The sequence below is a fragment of the Natator depressus genome, chromosome 1, assembly GCF_965152275.1.
Source record: "Natator depressus isolate rNatDep1 chromosome 1, rNatDep2.hap1, whole genome shotgun sequence".
Taxonomy (NCBI): Eukaryota; Metazoa; Chordata; order Testudines; family Cheloniidae; genus Natator; species Natator depressus.
The window spans coordinates 321,421,886-321,449,282 of record NC_134234.1 but is presented as its reverse complement, the minus strand read 5'-3'; the positions used below and the strand labels follow the sequence as shown (position 1 = coordinate 321,449,282).

General features: G+C 40.5%; 1 protein-coding gene across 4 annotated transcripts in view; it reads right to left on the bottom strand.

Annotated features, from left to right (window-relative positions):
* Positions 1-27,397, bottom strand: part of ATXN7L1 (ataxin 7 like 1) — a 198,650-nt gene that overhangs the window by 66,864 nt on the left and 104,389 nt on the right. For all 4 annotated transcript variants that reach the window (XM_074942478.1, XM_074942479.1, XM_074942480.1 and 1 more), the window contains one exon: positions 10,728-10,950. In XM_074942478.1, the coding sequence (XP_074798579.1) occupies positions 10,728-10,950 (223 nt within the window). The remainder of the gene's footprint in view (positions 1-10,727; positions 10,951-27,397) is intronic.

The following is a 27,397-nucleotide window of genomic DNA, read 5'->3' as shown; positions in this document are numbered from 1 at the left end:
TGCATTGTGATCTTTACCCAAGTTACAACCTGTCCCAGTCTAGATTGTAAACTTTTGGGGGCATTATCTGTCATTTATTTTAGATTTGTTCAGCACAACGAGGCTCCAATCTTGATGGGAGCTCTGGGCCTTACTGCACTAATACTCTTTGAAACACTGCTAGATTAAAGCGCATTAATTAAATGTTAATGAGCGCCAGCAGAGTCCATATGGACAGGTAGTCTGTGGCAGGCTGGTGCGGGGTAGATTCACATCCCCTTGTGCCACCCACTAATTGTTCATATAGACAAGACCTTACAATACTACAAGAAAAGAACAGTAAAATTGTCAACAATAATGCAAAAATATTGTCAATAATTCAGAAAAGGCAAAAGTAACGAATATTCTATTCTGTATTTGGAAAGAAGCTGAATGATGTATTTACATCCTATAGTGATCATCAAATAGTTCCTATCCAACAGCAACTACCAGAGGATATTAAACAGCAGCTACTAAAGTTAAATATTTTAAAATCTGCTGGACCAGACAACTTTCACTCAAGAGTTAAAAGAGTTGGCCGAAGAGCTCTTTGAACTACTGAAGCTCATCTTCAGTGAATCTTGGGATACCGAAGAGGTTCTAGAGGACTGGAAAAAAGCTCATGCTGTGCCCATACAAATAGGATAACCCTGGAAGTATAGACTGGTCAATGTGACACTGATTCTGGGTAAATCACTGAAGAATTAAAAGATAGCATAATTAACACGTCAACATATTTTTATGGAAAATAGAGCCCTTAAAAACAACTTGATATTGTTTTTTTGATGAGATTATAAACTGGGTTGACAAAGATTACTGTTTAACATAATATAATCTGATTTAGTATGGTACAATGTTCTGATTAAGCAATTATTACTATCCATAATCTTTGTAGCCCATATTAAATGGATTAAAAATGGCTAACTGATGGATCTCCAAATGTCACTGTAAATGGAAAATCATTATCCATCAGGGGTTTCTTGTGGGGTCCTGCAAGTTATATTATTGGTGAAATACTAATCTATAGCTTCACCATTTTGGAAGAAAATATAAAATCACTGCTAGTAAAGTTTGCAGCCAACAAAAAAATTGTAGTAGTAAACAAGAACAGGTAAGTTTTACAGTGAGATGTGGATTGCACGGTAAGATAGGCTTATTTAGACATGTGTTTTAATGCAGCCAAATGCAAGATCATGAATCTAAGAACAAAGAACATAAGCTATACTTGTTTGACAGGGGACTGCCTCATGGAAGACTGCAGCTCCGAAAAGGACTTAGGGATCACTGTGGATAACCAACAAAACATGGAGTTCCCAGAGTGATTCTGTGGCTAAGAACATAAGAATGGCCATATTAGGTCAGACCAATGGTCCATCTAGCCCAGTGTCCTCTCTCCTAACAGTGACCAGTGCCAGATGCTCAGAAGGAATGATCAAAACAGAGCAATTTACTGAGTGATCCATCCTCTGTCGTCCAGGCTCAGCTGCTAGCAGCTGGAGGTATAGGGACACTCAGAGCATTGGGCTGTGCACCTGACCATCCTGACTAATAGCCATTGATAGACCTATCCTACATGAATTTATCTATTGCTTTTTTGAGCTCAGTTATACTTTTGGACTTCATAACATCCCCAGGCAACGAGTTCTACAAGTTGACTGTGCATTCTGTGAAGAAATACTTCCTTACGTTTGTTTTAAACCTGCTGCCTATTAATTTGATTAGGTGGCCCCTCGTTCTTGTGTTATGTGAAGTAGTAAATAAAACTTTCCTATTCACTTTCTCCGCACCAGTCATGATTTTACAGATTTCTATCATATCTCCCCTTAGTTGTGTCTTTTCTAAGTTGAACAGGCCCAGCCTTTTTAATCTCTCCTCTTATGGAAACTATTTCATACCCCTAACAATTTTTGTTGTCCTTGTACTGTCTCCAATTCTAATGTATCTTTTTTGAGTCAGGGCGACCAGAACTGCACGCAGTATTCAAGATGTGGGCAGACCATGGACTTATATACAGGCATTATGGTATTTTCTGTCTTATTATCTATCCCTTTCCTAATCGTTCCTAACATTGTGTTAGGTTTTTTGAGCACCGCTGCACACTGAGCAGATTTTTTCAGAAAACTGTCCATGATGACTCCAAGATCTTTCTTGAGTATTAACAGTTAATTTAGACCCCATCATTTTGCATGTATAGTTGGGATTACATTTTCCAATGTGCATTACTTCGCATTTATCAACATTGAATTGCATCTCCCTGTTTGTTGCTCAGTCAGCCAGCCAGCCAGTTTAGCAAGATCCCTTTCTAATTCTTCACAGTCAGCTTTGGACTTAACTATTTTCAGTGATCTTGTATCATCTACAAACTTTGCCACCCCACTGTTTACCCACTTTTCCAGATCATTTATGAATATGTTCAACAGCTTTGGTCCCAGTACAGGTCCTTTTGGGGACCTTATTTACTTCACTCCACTGTGAAAACTGACCATTTATTCTTACCCTGTGTCCTATCTTTTAACCAGTTACTGATCCATGAGAGGACCTTCCCTCTTATCCCAGGACTGCTTACTTTGCTTAAGAACCTTTGATGTGGGGACCCTTTCAAAGGCTTTCTGAAAATCAAGGTACATTATAGCCACTGGATCACCCTTGTCCACATGCTTTTTGACCTCCTCAACGAATTCTAATAGATTGGTCAAGCATGATTTCCCTTTACAAAAACCATGTTGACTCTTTCCCAACATATGTGGTTTATCTATGTGTCCGATAGATAAAGTCTGTTCTTTACCATAATTTCAACGATTTGCCTGGTTTTGAAGTTAGGATTACCAGCCTGTAATTGCCAGGATCACCTCTGCAGACTTCAAAACAAAAAAGTCAGTGTTACATTACCTATCCTCCAGTCATCTGGTACAGAGGCTGATTTAAGCGATAGGTTACATTGCACAGTTGGTAGTTCTGCAGTTCTATAACTGAGTGCCTTCAGAACTCCTGAGTGAATACCATCTGGTCTTGGGGACTTACTACTGTTTAATTTAACAATTTGTTCCAAAACCTCCTCTACTGACACCTCAGTCTGGGTCAGTTCCTCAGCTCTATCACCTCAAAACAATGGCTCAGGTGTGGGAATTTCCTTCACAACCTTTGCAGTGAAGACTGATGCAAAGAATTCATTTAGATTCTCCACAATGGCCTTGTCTTCCTTGAGTACTCATTTAGCACCTCGATTGTCCAGTGGCACCAGAGACTGTTTGGTCGGCTTCCTGTTTCTGATGTAGCTCGATTTTTTTTTGCTGTTAGTTTTCATGTCCTTAGCTAGTTGCTCTTCAACTTCTTTCTTGGTCTGCCTTATTATACTTTTATACTTGACTTGCTGTAGTTTACATTCATTTCTATTTTCTGCATTGTCTACACTACAAAGTTTTGTCGGCAAAAGCTGCCTCTTGCCAACAAAACAGGGGAAGTGTACACACTACAAAGCTACTTTTGGAAGCAAAACTCTGCTGTTTTGACGACAAAATAAAACCTCAGTGAGAGTCATAAAGTCTTTTGTGGCAAAGTTAAAGCAACAAAACGTCAGTACAGACACTGCTGTTTGTTTTGTCAACAGAACTGGCTTCCGCCAGTATTCCACCATGCCTGCCGTGACCGCCACGATCATTGTTTTGATCTCTGCTGTCCTGCAGGCATGCGCCCCTCCCCTTTCAAAGCTCCGGGAAGTATTTGACAGCTGAGCGTGCTGCTCCGTTTGGGGAACAAAGAGCAAATCTTTGGAATGCTCCTGTTCTGCCCTGCAATAGGAACACAGAGGCAGGCAGACTGCTGCTGCAGGGAGCGGGAGTGGAGGGTAGGAAAGGGGGGTGGGGGGAAGAAGAGAACAGAACTGCTATGCTGTTTTGACATTCCTCAACATGGAGAGCTCACAGAGCTGCTGAGGATGCCTCTCCAGGCAGCTGAGAAGGCTGTTGAAGAACTTGAAGGGAATCACAGAACCACAGGCAGGCAAGCAGGGCTGCTTCGGGAGAGACTACTATGCCGAGCACAGCTGGGGGCTGACATGCGGGGGGTGTCCCCCTCCTCCTGCCTCAGGAAAGGTCGGTCAGCCTGCTGTCTCCCCAGCTCCAGACAACCACTCCCCTCTCCTTCCCTGCACATGCTTCTGTTGAAAAAGCAGCTGACAATATACTAGGATGCCCCTGGAATGATGGGATTGAGAAACCTGCATCATGTGACACTCTACCTGCCCCATGAGGCATTGCAAACCCTTCCCAAAGCACCCTGTGGGCCAGTTGCATAGTGGGATAGCTACCACAGTGCACTACTCTCTGTGTCAATGCAAGAGCTGTTAGTGTGGATGCGCTCTGCCGACACAAGGAGCTAGGTGTGGACATGCAACAGCAGTTTTAACTAAAGCAACATAACTTTTGCCGACAAAACTTTGTAGTGTAGACAGGGCCTAAGACTATGTCTGCATTAGAGAACTTACAGCAGCACAGCTGTACCAATGCAGTTGTGCCGCTGTAAGATCTCTCATGTAGCTGCTCTATGCCGACGGGAGAGAGCTCTCCCATGGACATAATTAAATCACTCCCAACAAGCAGTGGTAGATATATTGGCGGGAGAAGTTCTCCCACCGATATAGCGCTGTGCACACTACCACTTATACTGGTGAAACTTATGTCGCCCAGGGATGTGTTTTTTCACACCCCTGAGAGACATAAGTTTTGCCAACATAAGTAGCAGTGTAGACATGGCCTTTGATTTGGTTTCCAATTTTTAAAAGATGCCTTTTTGCCTACAACTACCTCTCTTACTCTGCATAGTCATAGTGGCATTTTTTTGGGTCCTCTTACTCTTTTTGTTTTATGTGGGGAATACATTTAGTTTTAAAACACCATAATAGAGGCCCCCACTGTCTCCATGCATCTTGCAGGCATTTCACGCTTGTGACTATTCTAGGATGACCAGACAGCAAGTGTGAAAAATCAGGATGGGGGTGGGGGTTAATAGGCACCTATATAAGACAAAGCCCCAAATATCAGGACTGTCTCTATAAAATCATTTGAGCATAAGCTTTTGTGAGCTATCCGATGAAGTGAGCTGTAGCTCACGAAAGCTTATGCTCAAATAAATTTGTTAGTCTCTAAGGTGCCACAAGTCCTCCTTTTCTTTTTGTGGATACAGACTAACACGGCTGCTACGCTGAAATCTATAAAATCAGGACATCTGGTCACCCACTGTTCCTTTTAATGAGCCTCCTCATTTTTGCATAGTTCTCCTTTTTAAAGTTATATGCTACTGTGGTGGGTTTCTTTGGTATTTTCCCCCTACAAGGATGCTAAATTTAATTACATTATGATTGCTATTACTCAGCAGTTCATCTATACTGACCTCTTGGACCAGGTCCTGTGCTCCACGTAGGACTGAATCAAGAATTGCCTCTACTGTGATCCTAGGGGAATGTGGAGTAGCAGTAAGGAGGTGGTATTACCTCTGTATACAGCATTAGTGAGACTGTGAATGAATGGGATAAGTCTAAATTATGAACTGCGCTTTGTATTATATACTGAACAGATGTCTAATCTTGCCTGACAGCAGCATATTGTACCACGTTACAGACACCACCCCTATCCAGGAAAGATTCTTGATACCTTGTTGAAGGAGTATCACAAGGAAACTATCAAAATGGGAAATCTAGGGCCCTGACTTAGATTGTCTCTCAACTGCTGACCCGCCCCTCTGGAACAATGATTTTCCTGTACAGGGGGTCTGTAGATGGGGCAAGCATGACAAGGTGGATGTGGGGCTGGGCTTCTCAGTTGGACACATGGCACAGAGGAGAGATCATCCTACTTAAGAATAAGTTCTGCTCTGTGCAAGACAGTCGACCACTGCCACACATAAGGAGAACTTGCAGGAAAGAGTGACCAGGATGGACTCATCCCAGCCTAACAAACCTCAGACTCACAAGAAGAATGAGATCAGAATAGGGGCGGATGTGTCCCAGAACTTCTGCTGTTTAAGAAGGATGAATTCAAACTGGAACAGGTACAGAGAAGGGCTACTAGGATGATCCGAGGAATGGAAAACTTGTCTTGTGAAAGGAGACTCAAGGAGCTTGGCTTGTTTAGCCTAACTAAAAGAAGGTTGAGGGGAGATATGATTGCTCTCTATAAATATACCAGAGGGATAAATACCGGAGAGGGAGAGGAATTATTTAAGCTCAGTACCAATGTGGACACAAGAACAAATGGATATAAACTGGCCACCAGGAAGTTTAGACTTGAAATTAGATGAAGGTTTCTAACCATCAGAGGAGTGAAGTTTTGGAATAGCCTTCCAAGGGAAGCAGTGGGGGCAAAAGATCTATCTGGCTTTAAGATTAAACTCAATAAGTTTATGGAGGAGATGGTATGATGGGTTAACATGGTTTTGGTAATTAAATATTCATGGTAAATAGGCCCAATGGCCTGTGATGGGATATTAGATGGGGTGGGATCTGAGTTTCCCAGGAAAGAATTTTCTGTAGTATCTGGCTGGTGAATCTTGCCCATATGCTCAGGGTTTAGCTGATCGCCATATTTGGGGTCGGGAAGGAATTTTCCTCCAGGGCAGATTGGAAGAGGCCCTGGAGGTTTTTCGCCTTCCTCTGTAGCATGGGGCATGGGTCACTTGCTGGAGGATTCTCTGCTCCTTGAAGTCTTTAAATCACAATTTGAGGACTTCAGTAGCTCAGACATAGGTGAGAGGTTTTTTGCAGGAGTGGGTGGGTGAAATTCTGTGGCCTGCGTTGTGCAGGAGGTCAGACTAGATGATCATAATGGTCCCTTCTGATCTTAGTATCTAGTATCTATGAAGATCTGTAACTCTCGGGCACTCAAAAACTTAAGTCTCCACTTAAGAGTTTCTTCTGCTAAGCTTGTGTTCCTTGCTTTCCTGCCACATTGTCACAGAAGGGGTTTAACTAGACGCTCAGAGTGTCCATATTGTAGGTGGAGCTCTGAGGGAATATGTGTAAGTGACTGGGGGACTCAGGAGGTCTCAGACATCCAGACATCTACTGCAGCTGTGCAATGGTGTCCCATATCCCAAGAAAGGGTCAGATAAGAGGTCAGAGCCTAAGAGCATGTATTATAGATCCAGAGCTAGCAACAGTGAATAGATTCGGCCCAGACGCAGGTGATCAGAAAGCTTATGGGACCAAGCAATTGGGTTGACTGAGAAGAGACTAGTGACTGTCTTTACAATTATTAAAAGTTATTATTTAAACCTATTTATACTATTTTTTCTTGATTGGATATTTATTTCTACAAGATATCTTTTGTTCAATCACAAGTTATCGGCCCGATCCAGGATTGGTTGAAATCCTATGGCCTGTGTTATGCAGGAGGTGAGATTAGAATACTGTAAATGGTCCCGTCTAACCTTAAAATCTGTATGAATAATTTCTCCTTAAGAAAATCGAAACCATCTACTGAATATTCAGTATCTTCTAATACTTCATAATCAGACCTTCTTTTCCTGAGTTCCAAGTAAAAAGAAAAATCAGTCCTCACTTTCCTGAAGCTTGCACCTTTGCCATGGAAGATGCTGGAACCTGCACAGGAAGACCAGTGTTAAAATGTGTGTGTGTTGGGGGTGGGGTGGGGGGGGTTGTTTTTTTTGGAGAAGCAGTGTGATCTTGCATGCTAAACACAAGACTGGGAGAAAAGATCCCAGGAGTTCTAATCCTGACTTTGTTACTGACTTGCTATGTGATACTGGGCAAATCCTTTAACCTCAATATCTCTCAGTTCTTCCATCTGTAAAATGAGATTACACAAGACTTCCTTACCACCACACAGGAATGTTGTGAGGACTAGTCAATGAACATGTCGGCGGCTTTTTAGATAGAAGCACTAAGTGTTATCAAATGCTACTACACTAGTTCATTAAATGAACTGATTTATCTTCTCTATCTTCAATAAATGTTTCCTATTCTGCTTTGGTGGAAATGTTTATTTTGCTTTAGAACTTTTTGAATAAAGCCAGCCAGATGAACATGCACTGGGCATGCTGTTCTGCACTAGGCTTTGGTTAATTTATGGAAGGCCATCTGCTGGCACTGTGAAGGACATAAATTATGGCTAACAAATGGTCTGTCATAGGGTCATAAGAACATAAGGTCTATACACCTCTGCTGGTTTGGCACCCAAAGAGTTAACAAAGTAACTGCCTGTCTGCTCAGCCAGAACTGACTGGCAGCCCCACAGCAGCTCTGAAGATAAGAAGGCTGCAAGGGAGGAGGACAGGTCAGCTGCCAGAGAGGCAGAGGCATTGCAGAGAGTGGCTCCCTCCCGCAGACTGGTGAGAAGCTGTCAGACAAACCAACACTCCAAAGAGGGGGAAGCAAGACAAGGCTGGGGAAGCCTAGAGCAGAGGAGAGGTAGGAAGAAGCTCAGGGAGCAGCAAGGGACTGAGGAGGACTGGTTTGGGCTATTCCAAACAAGGTCCCTGAGCTGAAACCCAGTGGAGCGGGAGGACCTGGGTTCCACTACTAACTCCAGCCAGGGGCTTTTGGAGAAAAAAAGTCTTAAATCCAGGAAACCTAGGGCTGATCGGTCCCCACTAGAGCCACTAAATCTCTGACTCCCCATAACCCGGAAAGGGGCAGAGACTACTGAGGAGGTCTTGGGTCATAACAAACACAGACTTGGGCATGATGACATAAAATGGATGGAGCCAGGTTAAAGTAACTCCACTTCTCACCATGGGGGGAGGGGGTGTGTGCTAACAAAGGCCCCAATATTACATGCTCGCACAACATGAGCCAATGTGATGAAATGCTTCTGTGTAGGTTACTATTTTGTAACACCAGAACTAGGAACATTTCAGTGGTCTGTAATGTGAACACTTTGAAGCTATTTGTATTTTTTTGCTTACAAGTTTTAATTTTTTTTTAACTTCATAAACAATATTTAAAAAGTCTTATTCTTGTTTAAGTATACTAAAAAGTAAGCATGAGATCAGTAGTATTATTTTGTCACAGTATGTGAAAGCAGTTACATTTGATCTGGGATAACCTGTACCTCATCTCTTTTATATGTGGTCTAAAAGGTTAAGTTTACTATTTCAGTCAATGTTAGCACCATAATTTCTTGGGACACTCACCACTCTTAGAGTTGAAGGATTTAACCGTTTAAAAAAGTCAAAACTGAACCAGGTTTGCTAAAAATAATTGCAATACGCTAAACTCTGAAGATATATGGAAGCAGCTCCCTTTGAATTCAATGTGAATGGCTCACAATATATCAGAGAGAAAAATATGAGCTGGTATTTTTTAAAGTGATTTGCATGGGTTGATATTTTCTGTCTCACAAATGGTTTGTAGAACAGAGAAAGAAAAACTCCATTTGATTATTAATTATTATTTGTGTAACAACAGCACCCAGAGACCCCAACCTAGATCAGGACACTATTATGCTAGGTAGTATATCTGAACATAATATAAAGGCTCCTGTCCCAAAGAACTTAAAACAGAAGTAGGCAGGACAAAGAGAAAGAAAGTACTACTATGTCAGTTTTACAGATGGAGAACTGAGGCACAGACAGATTAAGTGACTTACTCAGGGTCACAAAAAAAACCCCAACCTGTGTAAGGCAATGTCTACACAGCAGCTAGTAGGGTGCTTCCTGTGTGAAGACAGACACACTAGCTCTGCTTGAGCAAACATGCTAAAAATAGCAGCATGTCTGGGTGGCACGGGCTAGCTGTCTGAGTACAGTCCTGCCTAACCCCCAGGTATGAACTCAGGAGGCTAACACTAGCTGCTGCAGCCATTTGTAAGCATGCTGGAAAGCACCATCCCAGCTGCTGTGTAGACATATCCTAAGAGCCAGAAACTAAACTCAGATGTCTTTGGTCTGAGGCCTTAATCACAAAAGCATCTTTCTTCCATATAACTGAAGACAAGTTAGCTTCTTAAGATTTAAAATACAAATTCAGCCTTCATTTACATTCTCACGACTCCACTGTGCTCAATTAGTTTGTTAAACACTGACAGTGTAACATTAAGATGTAAGAGGACTGCCTCAAGGATCTCACAGCCTAAAGACATATACAATACCATCTATGCTGAAAGAGCTAGAGGACAGAGATTTTTACAGACTGTACCTTGCTCTATGCAGTCTCACATAGCATGAAGCATACTAACAGCACCTAAACAATGAGGTTCAGTGATAACTGGTGCCCAAAACAAGTGGTAGGGCTGCAGAAGACAAGCCCCCATTGACTTTAGCAAAGCCACTACTGAAAATCCTGTCCTTACTATTTAAGCATATTCATTTTAAGGTCTGCCTAAATGATGTCAGATGGTCCACAGGCTCTATGGATTTAAGTTACCAAACTCAAAAGACATCTCCCTTGCTCTATATCTCAGAGAAGTAAACATTTTATGGTACAGTAGGAAGGTGAACCTTCAATCTTCCTCTTTCCTCAGAGTTTTTATCTATCACCACACACCTGGGGGATCAGGTTTTATATAAATATGTATATAAACAACAACACTCATTCCCCATTTCCCCCCAGAGGAAATCCCTGGGCTTATCTTATATATTCAGAAGAGAAGAAAATGTATATTCTTTAGAGGACCATGAGATATACAAACAGATTTAAAAAAAAATACAAATAAACAAGCGCAGACAAATCAGCTATCCACTGTAATGGTACTTACCATGGTTTATCCCTTGATACTTTTGAAGGAAAGACTGTGTGCTGTTTGCTAGTGGAGGTAAGTAGATTGTCTTTGGGAGTTTTGAATGGCTTTGAGTTGCTGCTGACAGGGTTATGGCCGCTGATACAGGATTTCTGTTTAATTTGTACTACTGATGTCCTGGAATTGGAGGGTGGAGAAGCTGGAGATGGGGAAGGTTTACACATTGAATTGTGTCTTCGTTCTGTAATGGACAAAGAATACATTTTAAAACATTTCACAGGCAAAAAAATTAAATAAATGCAGTTAGAAAAGATGAAGTTATACCATTCAGTGTTGAAATCATGAGGCTTTCAGCACACAACATTACACTGGTTAATTATTGTTGAAATCAGTCATAATGCCAATGTGTAAATATGAAACAGAAAAACAACTGTGTACAGTGCTCTGAAGATTGTAAAACACTATGTAAGTGCTAACAGCAATACTTAGCACTTACCTAACATTTTATCAGTAGATCTCAACGCATTTTACAAACATTTTACAAACTGTCAATACCTTTGTAAAGTACAGCAAGCAAATATTACTGTACCTAATTTTTAGTACGAAAGGGGAAATGGAGGCACTGAAATGTTAATCCTTAATAAACTGTTCGGCTCTCAGATTACTCACCTAAGGATCTACTAATTTTCTAGGGAGCTCCTTGTGATGGACGTGAGGCTGCTTTGTAATAATTTACGAATACTGTATATGACCTAGTTACTGGGATGTTTACAGTATGAATATATTGGTTTAGTTTAATTATGGACTGCAAGGAAAACAAATAGAAAGAACAAAGAATAGCTCAAGATAAGCCACCTCTCCAGAAAACACTTCAGGGTTATTAAGAGACAATGCCCAAACTATTGGCAGTGAAGATTCTACCTCCAGGCTCCAACCAAGTTACAAAAATTTGTTTGCCATGGGGGGGTGCGGGGCAATGCTGGGAGCCAGATGAGCAAAAGGTCTATAAACAGTTACAAAGACACTGTGCAGAAGTCAGGTAGTTGTTGGGGAGCTGTTCAGCCTGACATTCAGGACTCACACTGGGGTGGCTGAAGAAGCTAGGTCTGCCTAGCTCTCATTACAGGCTTTAGTTAAGTTAGATAAGCATGAAGGACTGTTTACAAATCTTTTTTCTCTAAATGCTTAATTCTTACTGTTCAGATTAAACAATACTTTGGTTTAAGAAGTCTGTCTGACCACTGTATACCACTGGTCACAGACTCCTGAAGGGAAGAACTGCAGGTATTGAACCCAGTCGGACCTGTAGGGTCAGCTATTCAACGGATGAGACACAAGGTACTGTAGCCCAGGGTCCACTTTAATAGTGGGAGAACTGCAGAATTCCATATCCCAGGAGAGGCAAATGCAGAAGGCCTGAGACCTGTATGGATGCACTCAGAGGACAGAGGTGAAGCTAGCCCTGTAACCTTGACATTGCCAACTTAAATGTAGTTTCTAGAAGATGTAGCACATGTTGGCCCTTGGCCCATGAGAAGAGGTGCTATTTTGGAACTCTAGCTACTCATCAACAATTCCTCTCCTTTAGCACCATTATTATTAAAAAAAATATAAAGATGTTTCTTTTACATTCCATGTGGTACAAAGAATTCCCTCTCCCCAATGTTCACAAAGAGACGCTAAATTACTTTAATTGACTGTAACTAAAATAATTTGCTTCTGTGCTGAGAACCTGTAAGTTAAGTTTTGGCCCAGAATACAGGGAAATAGTTCTTGTCTAAACCCCTCAAATAAGAAGCCTAAAATGAACAATCCAACAGAATGCTACCTATTGCACTACTACGCAAGGCCATTCCATTAACCAAAAGAATATTAACAAGAGTGGATAGCATCATGCTGCTCAAACTAAACGATTTGCATTTGAATGACTAATTGTGCATATGAAGAGTTACACTTTCTGTTTTTGGTATTTCAACGATCTTTAAGCATAGCTTTCTAGGATAGGGTCAAAACATGAAAATACTTTGGCTGGCATATGCCCAAGTACAAATCCACCATTGTCAGGAAGATTCATCTATTACTTGGATTGTAAAAGGAATGTCAAACAAGTTGTTTCCACATCCTTTCCCACACTCACTCTGCCCGTAAGGGTCCAATCCTGCTCTCACTGAAGTCATGGGAATTTTACCACTGATTTTAGTTGGAAGCAAGACAAATTCCTAAATGTTGCCAGTACTGCTAATTTCCAATAACCAATGGCACTTCCCTCTACTGAAGAAGCAAAGAATAAAATAATATGTATGGCAGACAGACATCTATGCAGTGCTTGGGAACTATATGCTGAATACTTAAAGGTGGTGGGCAAAGGGGGACAAAAGCGGAGGTTTACTCCATTTTGCTTCTCTAGAGTTATACTCCTTTTGCTTCTTTATCATGTATAAAAGTGGCTAGAAAAGATTCTTTTCCATCCACCCCAGTTTTTTCCTTGCTTGTTTTTTTTACAGTGGCCACTTAGGTTCTGTCTAGCTTAGAAGACTGTGATGCCTGGAAAACCAGTGCAATGGTAATATTACAAGAGCTCAAAGAAATGGAAGAGAGTTTTAGTCAGAATGTTTTAAACTTTTTTGTTAGAAACCTATTTAACATCAATGACTAAACAACACTTTGAATAAAGGAAGCCTTTCTTAAAGATTCAATACCCCACCCCCACCCCCTTTAAGTAAGTTGTCAGACTCATGATAAACATGCCTTGAGATCTCCCAGGGGTCCTCCAACAGCTCAAGAAACACCAAATTTGACATTCCAATTTTTTAAAGCTAATAAACAGCAGTAAAAGAAAAAACTTATAAATATCGATAAGTAAAAAGAGGGCACAAGTTCAATTTTTAAAATAAATCCTTGTCCGGTCACCTTTTATTATTCTTCTGATTTTGTATTTCAGTTTTCTGGCAACAGTTTTACTTGTAATAAGTCATTTTTGAAAGGTTCTGTTACTTTTCTTATTTAGTTAAACCATATTAATTATTTTATGCAATTTGGTTGCGGACCAGTGTAACATCCTGTAACTCTTTTACTGCAAATGTTTTAATTTAATCTACCTTGTCCTGCCAAACAAAAAAAAGTTTGAATTATATTCTAAATTTTACCACTACCCTCTTGAGATTCTGATGACAAGGTGCTGTTATGTAACCAACCAAGAACCTCTACAATGACAGACTCCCTGTGAATTAAAACTGTTGGTAAAACCTTTTCCTCCTTAAATATTCAGCATGGACTGCTCAGACTACCACTTCAGCTATTAGTTTTGTCAAGACTGACTGCCTTCTAGAAAATGATACCTTAAGCATTATACCTAAGGATGTAATAGTTGAGGGTGATATGTCCCATTTATAGATAATTAAAATTAATCTTCTGGAAAGAAAGACACTCAGGTTAATTTACAGACACACATATTGACCATTTAAGATGATCAGTATTTTAGAGTCATCGAAAGAATCACATATGTGAGCAGCTTCAGTTTTTTTTTTAATGTAGTTCTCATTATATGTAATTTTCAATCAAGAAAAAGGTTGAATTGTTCCATCAAAAACTTTCCCAATCAATTAATTCCCAAGAGCAAAGCAATACATTCACAATGGAACTTGTAACTTATGTGAAATGTCAGAAATAAGGAGCACTATGTTAATATATAATAATTTATCCCTCCATTTTTAAAATGTGTGTGTGTTTGGGGGAAGGGAGGAAAGGTTACCAGGATAATTTTAATGTTTTACTTAAAGCATAAGAGAATGGCTGACTTTCTTGTGATCACTACTGACAGTTATATCTGGCATTTCCTTCCATATCTTTGAATACCTACAAACGAAACATGGCTATAAATAACCTTCCACATTTTCAGCAGGTACTTTGAGAATTACCAGAAATATTACTTGGCCTCAGCTGAAAATACCTTAAGGACTGCTGGAAATAAAAGGAAAAATATATACCTCCCTATACATATGAAAAAGCAAATATCACGTCCATTGTCATACTCAATTGTCTAAACAGAATGGCTGCATTCTTCCCTTTGCAAGTACCTAGAAATTAAATTTGGTTGTTTAAGCTTGTTTTATTTTTCAAATTACATTTTTATTGATTTGCCAATACATAGCCTATAAAAAGAATTGAAAAAAGAAAAACCACAACTGCACACACAAAAATGCACATACAATGTGTACACTCCCATTAGGTATTTGCACACACAAATATCCAATAAGGATGTAACTGGCCATTTGTCCATGTAAAAATGGGATTTCTAGATGCACCTGTGGTAATTGTGCATGCAAATTAGGCACAGAAGTGCAAGTGAATTTATATGCGTACAATCTGTTGAAAATAAGGTCCTACATGTTCACATTAAATAGCATAATCACTGTACATGAATCAAATAACTTAGTCATACCAGCAAATATACTTCAGTTTTTATTTGAAAAATCTTATAAAATGACTAATGCTAGATAGGTGCCTCTGATAAATCAATACAAGTAATTATAATGCTAAACTGAATTCCACACCTGTTGCAATTTCTGAAGATATCTTTCAATGCTTTCAATACATTTGTTCACCTGAGTAGGTATAAAATTTGGGAGACAACATCACGAATTTACTGGAGTGTTTGTAAATTTATGTTAGCATTACCCATAAATAACTAAGTACAGTGCAATTATTTTATAAAAGAACTACTGTCAAATCCACAAGCATTTGTGATCTGTCAGGTAGAACACAAGCAGAGCTGCAATCCTCTTTACAGCATTAATCCTTTTGTGCCTGCCTGCGGGTTTCTGCTCATCCACTGCGGCAAAGTGGATGTTCACAGCAACAAAGTTTGGCTTCTGCTGCCAAGGAGTTAACATCTTAGCAGCATTGATCTTTGAGAACAGAGTTCAACTTTCCCCCACTAGATTAACATCCATGCATTTTAAGAAAGAAATATAATAAACAACTTGAAGCTTGTTTTATTTAAAAATTTATTACAAGATCCTAAAGTTTATTTTACTGCTGTACAACTAAGTTTCCCTTTTCTGAATAGCACTGCAAATGATCATTAAACTGTTCCAGCAAACTCTCCATGTCCCATGGAAACATGGATGTAATCCAATTGTCCCAGCCAAATCAGATTTTTGTGCACACCAGATGTGATGTCTTTATGCTGTTTGGGGAGCAAGACTGGATGATCCCTGAATCTCCAGCACTGCTCTTCAAGACTCTGAGACTCAGTTTCCAGCCCTCTTTCAATGCACCACCACACGATGCAATCCTCTACTTTTCCCAAACCCTCTTGTGCAACTGCTCAAGTCCTCAAGCTCTGGTCTCTGAACCACTTTACTAATTCCACTGGATCTTCATTGGCTGGTCTTTGGGAAATAACAACAGCTATTCTGCAGGAAGAGCAACATCTCAACTTCCTGGTCAGAAGGGAATGAGTTTCAATTTACCTAGTGACATGAGAGGCTACTTATTTTTAAACAACAGTACGTGCTCAACCTATGTGCTTATACAGATCCATAATTTAAAAAATACAATAATAATCACATTGACAAAATGACAATCAATAAGGACGTTCAAATCCACAAAAACTGAAGACTAAAATCCTTCCTCCTCAATTCCATCCCCTCAGAAAAAACATAAGAAAATAGAAATGCAGCATGCTCTGAAGGTCAACAAACTCAGATTCTGTCCAACCAGTGTCAGTGGAAAAGAGGGGACAAAAATGCAGCAAGTTCCAAAGTTGAAAACCTGCGTCTGAGAATGCCTTGTTCCTAGCTCTCTGACGACTACACTCATAAGATCAAGCATCCCGGCTGATCTCCACTCCTGAGATAAAATATGAAGTAGTCTCTGAAGTACAGAGGAGATAAACCCAAACGTACTCAGTTCAAGTTCATTAATTCTAATGAGTTGTGTCAACTGGTCATATTTTACTAGATTAAAAAGTTGGATCCTGATTTTACTGTACACTAAACAGATCATATTTTGATGTTAAATATGTTTTTTAATTGAGGCAGACTGAAAACACAAGTATGTGTTTCTTTCACAGTAAACCCCTCTTTCATCCAAAATGCTTATCTTCATTAACACAACTAATTCTAGGAAAAAGACAAAAGATTCAGTTTTCAAAACAGTCTCTTGTGCATCAATGGGAGATACAAGATCACGAAGTGTTGTAAATGGTCAGAAGGGGAAGGCTCAGAGAGGGACAGTTCTGGCCAGGCGGTGGGAGAGAAGAGCAAACACCATTACCAAATGAAAAACCTCAGTCTCTCTTGGGATGGCCTAGAAGTAGTTCTCAGGCCAAAAAATCCCCATGCACAAAGTCAGAAAACATGCTAGAACCCTGCCAGCAACTGTCATGTTCAAACACATTTGCAGTTTACCATGATTTGACTTCCTATGTAGACAGAGCCTAAAGGAAAAACGTTGTGATTTTTTTTTAAAAAACAACAACATTCCAGCCTCAAGATTATAATCCTCAACAGGTCAAATAAAAAGGCAATCTACCAAAGAGGGTGAAAATGGTATATTCATTCTAAATTTAATTCATGAATAATTCAGTAAACTCAGCACTTTGGTTCATAGTTCTGTATTATAGTCCATTAGAATAAGCAGAACTGAATTGCTGAAAAAATGTATTAAAAATATTCTGCTGGCAGTAAACAGTTACAATACAATAAGACTGCACTTAGTGTTCACACTTGTCACTATAGAGATGTCTTTTTTTCAGTTGTCTTTCTTGAGCTGTACAAGATTTGCAGTCAAATTATTTATATCAGGTCAGACTGAACAATCAGATGACCTTCAGTATAGTAGAAATGCTATTTATCTATCTTTGTTTAAAATATTTAACCAGTGGTTCAATGAAGTGTAGTATCCTCATTTACAATGTGATTCTGGTCTATTAAACTGTTATGCCGTAATCGTTATACAGATTAATGTGCTACTTACTCATGATAATTCCGTACAGTGTGCACACTGAAATATTGTTTCTCTGAGTTCTATACTCTGAATTTTAATTACACAGCTATTCACTATGAAAAGTTGAGCAATTTATTACCTACTATTTCAGTAAATATCGTATGAAATCTTCTACAGTGTACTAATTCCAGGTCAAAGTTTGAAAACGTGCTTGGCATTAGTTCTAATTAAAAACAAAACAAAACAAACAAACAAACAAACAAACAACGAACTCCCCCTTCCAGAAACAATTCTAGTTAGGAGCCAGATAACTGAACAACTGAAGTATTGGCAGAGAGGGTCATCTTGCAATAACTGGCAGTTGCTTCATAACCAGAGTTCATAATCACCTTGTAAGCACTTTCATTTTGTAGCAACAACCTAAAAAAAAACCCTACAAAACCAAATATGTGAGGCTAGATAAAAATAAACTCAGATTTGATGCCAACAAACCACAGCAGAGTGTTGCACAATCCCAGGATAACTTTACCAGTGAGAGTTTGACAAAATAACTGTTCCAAGTCCAGTTGAAAAGTTTTGAAACAATATCCGCAAACTGTATCCACCCTTAAACTGTGCGCAGTAAAGGAAATGGCACAGTCAGTTTCATTTTGATCCTTCTTGTAAACTGACAAAGGAAATAAACAGCCAATTCAAAGAAAAGTACTGTTGTTTCTGATAAAAAGCAGTGCAAGTAGTATACACTCCAGACTAGGTCAAATGGCATAATCTGGAAATTAATTATCGAGTGCTAAAACAACCTCTGTGCTACACGTTTCTTCATTTGCAGCAGATACAAGTTCTACTTCCTAAAATTAAACAGCTAAAACGACTCCCCATTTCTAAAAAGGTCTATAAATAAAGTAGGATCAGCAAAATTATGCAAATACCCTCCTAGAAGACAAAATGTAAACTGAAACCACTTACAGAGAGGAACGCACTGCCAACGTAATCTGATTCTACGACGACTGGTAAACATGTTGTACTTTTGGAACGTGAAATGATTCACATTATCACGGACTCCGTCAGAGATATACAGCAACGTGATTAGGTATTGTGCATGTGTTAGGAATCAGGCAGATGACCTGCTGCAACAAATACCAGATCAGTCGTTGCACACACCAACTGTTTTGACTACAGGCACTTATTAAACAACAAGTTTCAGGTCCTACCAGTTGGACACCAGAACTGATCCTGTGCCAAGAACAACAAGCACTTTGAAAAGTGCTGCTTTTTAAAAAACTATTTATACAAGTCAAGTAACTAAGTAATATTGAAACAAAGCACAAAATTAAAAGCAGCAGGAGTAACAGATATACATATTTGTAGATAAAGATTTTATTTATTTATTCATTCTTTCTTGAGGCAGGGGTAGGGTGACCAGATGTCCTGATTTTAAAGGGACAGTCCTGATATTTGGGGCTTTTTCTTATATAGGTGCCTCTTACCCCTCATCCCCGTCCCGATTTTTCATACTTGCTGTCTGGTCAGGGGAGGGGCAGGGTACTGTGTGAGATGTTTCGCAGTAGTTAACAGGAGAAACTGGAGCTCCCTTGGAGCATCTTTTATTTATGTAACAATGCAGATGTTTTGCTAGGATAACTGCATGAGAGAAAGTAGATAAAACGTCAAGAACCTCACTACTAAATTACTGGAAAGAGCGAAATTCCTTACAAAAATAAAGTGATATGAAGAACAAGTGCTCAGCATAGATTTCCCAGGATTGGCTGGTGGCTCTTCAGTAACTGGTGTAGAAGGATATCTACAAGGAAAAACTCAGGTGACTAAAGTAGAGCATGCTTCCCAAGAAGTGAGTCAGGGACAGTGCCTTCTTTTCTGTTTGGAAAGCAGCTAGCACATCAAGGTCACTAATGGAAATAAATAAATAAATAATGTATGCCTCAGCATAGTGCTAGGAGGCACTGTACTTCTTGTTATCTTTTTATTAAACATAAGAATGAAGTTTTAACCAGCAAGGGTCTGTTAAAAATCCTGCAGCATTTACTGTAAGAACAAAGATGTCCTGGCCAAGTGACAGTTTGGGTAACTGCAATCTGCTGAGCTAAATGTTCCTATAGTTTCAACTGCATAAGGTGGTATTCAATTGTAGTCCAAACTGTCATGATGCACCTGTTAAAAACAGTTATATTTCCTCCCAGAGGCGGATGCATTTCAGTGGACGATGAGATGATTCTTAAATAGTGAATGGAAAATTTATGGTAATATTTATTATGCAGATTACACAGGACTATTGCAGACATTCACTGACACTTCTATTAATTAAAAGTAGACCGGTAATTAGAGACAGATTGGTCTGAAGGCTGTGGACAACCTAGTCCCTTTTCCTTCCCATTTTACTATGTTAATAGTAGTAGTAGTCGTATGTCAATAGTAGCACACCATGATTGCACAAGGTAAAGTTTAATTACAAGTTTTTCTTGCAGGGCTATATTGGCAGGAATCAGGGAACTTGCATATATTTTCCTCCTGGAATTCTGTGAGGTGGTTTTTATTGGCAAACTGTTGTTTACTCAGAGGCAATAACATTAGTGATGTACCTCTATGTACAAGGGAAGAGTAGCTTTTGATAACTTGAAATGCAAAATCTTTTGTTGTTGGGTCAACCTGGTGCAATTCATTTAAGGTACTGTGTTTTATATGATGCTATTTAGTCAAACTAAAAAGACCAGAGATGACAGAAGTACAACAGTAATAATACTCAACAAATGTGTCAACAACAAAATGAAAAGAAAGATAAGGACAGCTCCTGTAATGACAGAAAAATCGCTTCAAATCAATGTGCTTAATTATGCTGCCTGTAAAATGGGACTGCTCATGCTTGCTTATCCCTTTTGGCAAGTGCTTTGATCTCTAAAGATTAAAAATGCTTTGCACTTTCAACAAGCTCATGTGAGAGACAGGCAAACAAACAAACACAGAAAGGATAAATGACTTGCATGAGTGGCAATGGAAGGCACTTGGCTGGTGGGCCAGAAGACCTAGCTTTGCTGTTGTCAAGGTTCCTTCCCCACTCTGAACTTTAGGGTACAGATGTGGGGACCTGCAAGAAAGACCCCCTAAGCTTATTCTTACCAGCTTAGGTTAAAAACTTCCCCAAGGTACAAACTTTGCCTTGTCCTTGAACCCTATGCTGCCACCACCAAGTGTTCTAAGGAACAGGGAAAAAGACCACTTGGAGACATCTTCCCCCAAAATATCCCCCCAAACCCTACACCCCCTTTCCTGGGGAAGGCTTAATAAGAATCCTCACCAATTGGTACAGGTGAACACAGACCCAAACCCTTGGATCTTAAGAACAATGAAAAAGCAATCAGGTTCTTAAAAGAAGAATTTTAATTAAAGAAAAGGTAAAAGAATCACCTCTGTAAAATCAGGATGGTAAATACCTTACAGGGTAATCAGATTCAAAACACAGAGAATCCCTCTAGGCAAAACCTTAAGTTACAAAAAGACACAAAAACAGGAATATACATTCCCTCCAGCACAGCTTATTTTACCAGCCATTAAACAAAAGGAAATCTAATGCATTTTCTAGCTAGATTACTTACTAATTTAACAGGAGTTGGAAGGCTTGCTTTTCTGATCTGTTCCCGGCAAAAAACATCACACAGACAGACAGAACCCTTTGTCCCCCCGCCCTGATCTGAAAGTATCTTGTCCCCTCATTGGTCATTTTGGGTCAGGTGCAAGCGAGGTTACCTTAGCTTCTTAACCCTTTACAGGTGAAAGGGTTTTGCCTCTGGCCAGGAGGGATTTGATAGCACTGTATACAGAAAGGTGGTTACCCTTCCCTTTATATTTATGACAGGTGTGATGGGTATTTGCTGTATGATGGTGGGACAGTCACTTATCCCTTGTTTTTTCATCTGTGATATGGGGATATTAACACTTATTTACCTCCCCAGAAAGGGGAATGTGAGATTTAATTAGGAAGAGGAGGTTACATACCTGTAACTGCAGGTTTGTCGAGATGCATCCCTGTTCAGGTCATAGGGGATTATGGAACTTTTAACTTACAGGGTATGCCCACAATGCAATTGAAGGTGCGAGAGCAACCATGCTAGCTAGATGAAAGCTAGCGCAGGTATACCAACCCATGCTTGCAATCACACCTTTGACTGCAGCACAGATATACCCATGGACCATACAGGAGCTCCTGGAAGGAGGAGGGGAGGATTATTGCTCTTTTTTGCTATGTTTTTTGGGGCAGGAACTATTTCTCCTTTGTATTTAGAGTCTAGCACATTTTAGATGCTTCTGCAAACAGAATAATAAAATATAAAAGGAATCAAACTGTTTCTTCTATTTGTTTTTCTTGCAACGCTATGGATGACTAGAGAACTAGTAGGATTATGATATTACAAGTACTAAAGAAGTGAAATTTGAGAATATAAAAGGGAAAATTTTAATTTTAACATCTTAACTTAATTCTAACACCTACTGAACAATTCAGACGAAAGATCTCTGTTAAACATTCAACAAACTCCATCAGTAGAGCATTGAAAAAGATCCCAGTTCTCAGGTTCTCCAAGGAGACCTCCAGCAGAAACAGGGAAGGTACACTATAAGGGAAAGTGATAAAATGTTTCCTCCTCCTCCTGTGACAATTAAATTTCCAACTCAAATGTATAGTAGCAGGCAGGAAACAAGGAGAAAACAGCTATATTATAGCTAGAATAACAGTGTCTGCAATAGTTAAGAACTGAAACCATTAAGAAAACTTAGGATTCTACCCAAGATTCAGCTTTTCTAAAGTTTGAGCAAATAGAGTCCAAGACACTTTCCTCAGTGTGGATTGTTGCTATACTAAATTGCAATGTTGTTGTTCTTTGCCTTTGCCTTGTCCTGCTAGTTGGGGTTGGCGGCTCTTGTTCTTTGTCTCCAAGCATTGCTGTCGAGTGTGTCTTCCAAGCTGACAAAGCCTGCCTTCTGTCCTCCTTCAGCGACGCAAACCACCTTTTTCTGGGCCTTCCTTGTGGTCTTTGTCCTGTGGCCATTAGATCACATACTCTTTGACCAACATATCCCACATCTCGTTGCCTCATGTGACCCAACCACCTCAGTTGATAGTCCCTCAGCTTTTCCCTGAGGGCTACCTGCATCATGACTCATACTATTTCACTGAGCAGCCTGCTAGCTCTCATCTTACCCAGCATCCACTTGAGCATTATTATTTCAGCAGTATAAAGTAGTGGTTCTCTCTTCCTTACTGGCCAGCATTGCAACCCATACATCATGGCTGCCCTAATCATTATATGCCTTGTTCTTTAGTTTACTTGGCATATTCTAATTGAAGAGAATTCCTGTCAACTCCCTCCATTTGCACCAAGTGCTCTTCATATGACTCCTAACATCCACATCCCTATCACAGCTTAACACTGAACCGAAATATTTAAATTGTACAGACTTTAACTCTATACCATCTAGTTTTACTGGCTTCTCATTGTCTGTCTCAATGAAGCATCACATGTATTCTGTCTTCTGCCATCTCAGTCATAAATTTCAACCTTCCTTCCCGAGCTTTGTGCCTTTTCCATCCTGATTTTTCTTTGTTTGAACTTCTAAGCATTGGATCTTGTTATATCTTTGTGTGCTTGATTGAAGAAACCAAACTACATTGAAGTGCACTATGGAACTTTTAGTGTGTGCCAGCAGGGACCACACAGCCCAGGCAATGTCCGACATGCTGGTGAACATCAGAATTTACATCCTTGCTAGTGCAGACTAAGGCACTATGCAGACAAGCCCTAAGGTGGTAGGAAAAAAGTATATTATAGTATTTTAGCAATAATATGATCATCTAGCTAAAGACAATTAGAGTGCGGACATATAAGGGGTCAAAGTTCAGGTTAAACATGCAATATCACCCAGGGCATTTCCTGATTTGAGATTGTAACTAATCTCATTTTTTTAAAGGAATTAAATATATTATTTTCACAGCCAATAGTGTATAAAGCAATGGACCACTGATCTGCTGTCTTCTCTGGAATTCTGTGTCATATACGAAGTAATCTGTTTTGCATTAGTTCACTCACAACATTATAAAATACTGAGCTACCAAGACCAGTTTTAAGAAAGGATTGCAACCTTCAAGAAAACTGTTACCCCAGGAAAATAATGTTGGTGAGATTCTATGGTATGCGCCCTTAAGGATATGTCTTCTTTGCAAAGTGAAGGTCTGTTTGTTTCTGCATCTCTGTGCTAGCTTTAATCTAGTTTGTGCAGGTAACAGTAGTGAAGATATGATGGCACAGGCTTGTTCTTGGGGTAACAGCCTGAGTAGAAGCCTGATGGAGACTCTAGGTGTCTACTCAGGTTGCTAGTCCGAACTATCATGTCTACATACTGTTACCTATGCTAGCTAAATTAAAGCTAGCATGGACATGTCTTTCCATGCTACAAATACACCTTCACTTGCAGTGAAGACATACTCTAAGAGGCACAGCACAAATTCACAACTAGAGGGAAGAGAGGAATAAGTAGCTTTAAGCCACTCTTGCACCCTCCTGATTCTAGGCAGCTCTGGCGGCTAAGGCAGTACCCAGAACACCTTAGACAGCCCTGGAAAGTCAAAGTCTGAAGTTCTCAACCTATTTACCATTGTGGGCCACGTGTGTTAGGTGGGCTGCATCCACACTACATACTACCCATATGGCCCTGAGAATGTCACATGGACTACCACAGCTGTGTGCTGATTGGGCCACAAGCAGCCCTTAGGCTGCAGGTTGAGAACCACGGGTATAAGTTATGGAAGTCTCTCCCCAGCTGCAGCACTGCTCAGAATCTCCAAGGTGCTATGCTCTGTGGGCTTGCATGGCCCCTACACCTGGACTTTGGAGGGGGTCCTTAAAAGATAGCCTACACCTGTCTTCCTCAGTTTTTGCTCTGTAGGAAGTCCCCCGGTTATATCAATGGCTTAGAGAGAGCCTTTACCTGGCATAAAGGAGCCAGAGCAGGGGATGAAGACCTAATCCTAGATCAGTGGTTCCCAAACTGGGTTCGCAGAACATTACAGGGAGTTTGCCAGAAAAATTTCACTAATGGCGGCCAGAGGACCCCGGGCATTGGGGGCTGCAGGTGGGACCCGGTTGCAGGGCAGACAGCCCAAGCCCCAGGGAGAGCGGGGCAGAGCAGTTGGGGCTGGCAGCCCGAGCCCTGCCCCCCTCAGTGGGGGAACCGGCTGCCCAAACCCCAGCGCTATGGGTGGGGCTGGCAGCCCAAGCCCCAGGAAGAGCGGGGCCAGGCAGCTGGGGCTGGCAGCCCGAGCCCTGACAGTCAGCGGGACCTGCAGCCCGAGCTCAGTGGAGCTCAGTTGACCAGGGCGGTCAACGGGGTCCAGCAGCAGGAGCCCCATGGAGTGAGGTGGAAATTTAAACTTAAATCCCTGGAAATATTCATTTTTAGGAAGGGGTTCACAAGATTTCACAATTTAGTGAAAGGGGTTTGCGTGCTGTTAAAGTTTCGGAACCACTGTCCTAGATCTTTCCTCAAGAGGTCCTGCTATTATGGTACTGACTCTTTCAAAGGTATTCTTTTTATTCTCACAGCACAGAGTATGGCGTTTGTATGAATTTTTACTGAAAAGAGTTTTTTCGTATACACGGATTGCAGCCTTTTTTCAGGCATTCCACTAAGACACTTCAGATTTCTATAGCCCTAGAGATCTTTGTCTTTATACATGTATACACATTCTTCATTAAGTAAGAGGTTGTTTTAACTGTTACACTGAGCAAAAGAGCCAAAGCTAACGGGATTCAAGCCCGTGCACAACTGAAACATTCCAGATCTCTTCATTCTAATGCCACTCTTTCTAGTCAGCGGAGGGCAAACAGAAAAGAGACTCTCAGACAATTTAGGCCCAAATTTGGATCCAATTTTAAAATATTAAGAGTCCCTCTCCTGTTCACATGTGGGCAGGATTTTCCCATTAATGACAATGAGAATCATGTGCCCAGATTAGAGGAGAGTATGTGTCCCCTCCAATCTGTTGCAAAATACTCTTCAGGTTCTAGATTTTTTAAAAATCTAGCTCAATCACCCATGAAAGAGACACATTTTAAAGCTGACAAAACAATGCTGTGAGCTCCCCCTACTGGATCTACATAAGCAATTAACCTAAAATACTATACCCTGAGCTATTCTGACAACATTGAGTACTAAGGTGGAAGTAGACAAGAGACATGTTATATGATGCACATTCCCATACTATTTTAAACCCATTCTTTTCCACCTCACCAAGTAATATATAAGAGTCTTAATCCTGAGGTCCTTGCTCAGGTTTTCACTCAGTTATTATTCAGGCAAGCCCACAATGCCTTCAATGGGAGTTCGCCTGCGTCAGAACAGAAAACTGAGCAAGCACTTCAGTATTTGCCTCAAAGCGAACAGCAAATATAGAACAAATGTTAACCGTAGATTTGGGTGATTTCAAAGAAGCTAATGTGCAGAGTTTCTATGGCTCTATAAAAGATCAATTGTTAGATTTGACTAACTTCTTTGAGTAGTACAAGACATACGTGGTGGCTCAAACATTAAGTTCTGGGGATTTTGTTATTTTCATATTACACAATAGCATCAGAAGCCCCAGTCAGGATCAGGGCCCCATTATTCCAGGTGCTCTATGAACACATAGGCCAACGCTGTACTACTATTAAATTTTGTGTGTTCCCCCCACCCCCGGTAAGTATTCAGATGCCACAGTAATGGTGTCACTGCTAAAAATCAATCAGAAGAAGATACAAGTAAGTCAGCTTCTGCTGCAACAGAGCTCTTTGTGGGGAGGTAGCAATGGCCAGGTCCCCATATTGGACCACTACTGGAGACTGCACAGTTCCCTTCTGACCAGCACCAGAAGGAAGCATTGAACAACAGATATTTTTCATCCACTGAATTTCATTTTGAGCAGGTAAATCCAAAACTTATTGGATGCCTGTGATGGAGCATGCAAACCCCACACTTGTAAGTTAATCAGCTGCTCTGGGTCCATCCCACCTCAGCTTCAAATCATTCATGGCTTGGAGAAGGAGCTCAAAAACGCCAGCTCAATAAAGCAGCAGACAGTGCACGTGTATTGACTTTCATTCTGAGCTCCTACTGCCGATCCACTTACACCTACGACAACATCTTAGATGTGTCTCAACTGATCTGCAGACAGATCTCCCGAACCAATAGAATCAGAGGGAACAGAGAAGAATTCTCTATTTCAGTCTGAAAAAGGAAGTTTGTCAATGATGCAGGATCTTGTTTTACTCTGAAGTGACCTTCCAGCAGAAATGGAGATAATGAGTATTCTCCTTCATAATAAAGGGTAGGTCTAAATTGCAAGGTAAGCCCAGTTTTAGACTAAGGCTTGAGCCCACACCCACCTTCCATCTACACACAAATCTCTCAGACTTGGGCTCAGACCAGGATTCTGCAGGATTGGAGATTTTGAGTCTGAGTCAAGCTGGGACCCAGGATTCAAGTCTTACTTCTTTGCAGTGTAGATACAGCCCCCCTGACTTGGATCCTGGGAATTCGCCAAAAGTATCCCATAAACCAACTTCCTCTGTCCTCTCTAATCCAAGAATCTCCAGTCAACTCCCAGGAAACAGAAGCAGGTCCTCTTGGTGCAATGCAGGAGCACGTAGTCAGTGCTTAACCTTTCCATTGTCTTCTGAACACCGAACTACAAACAC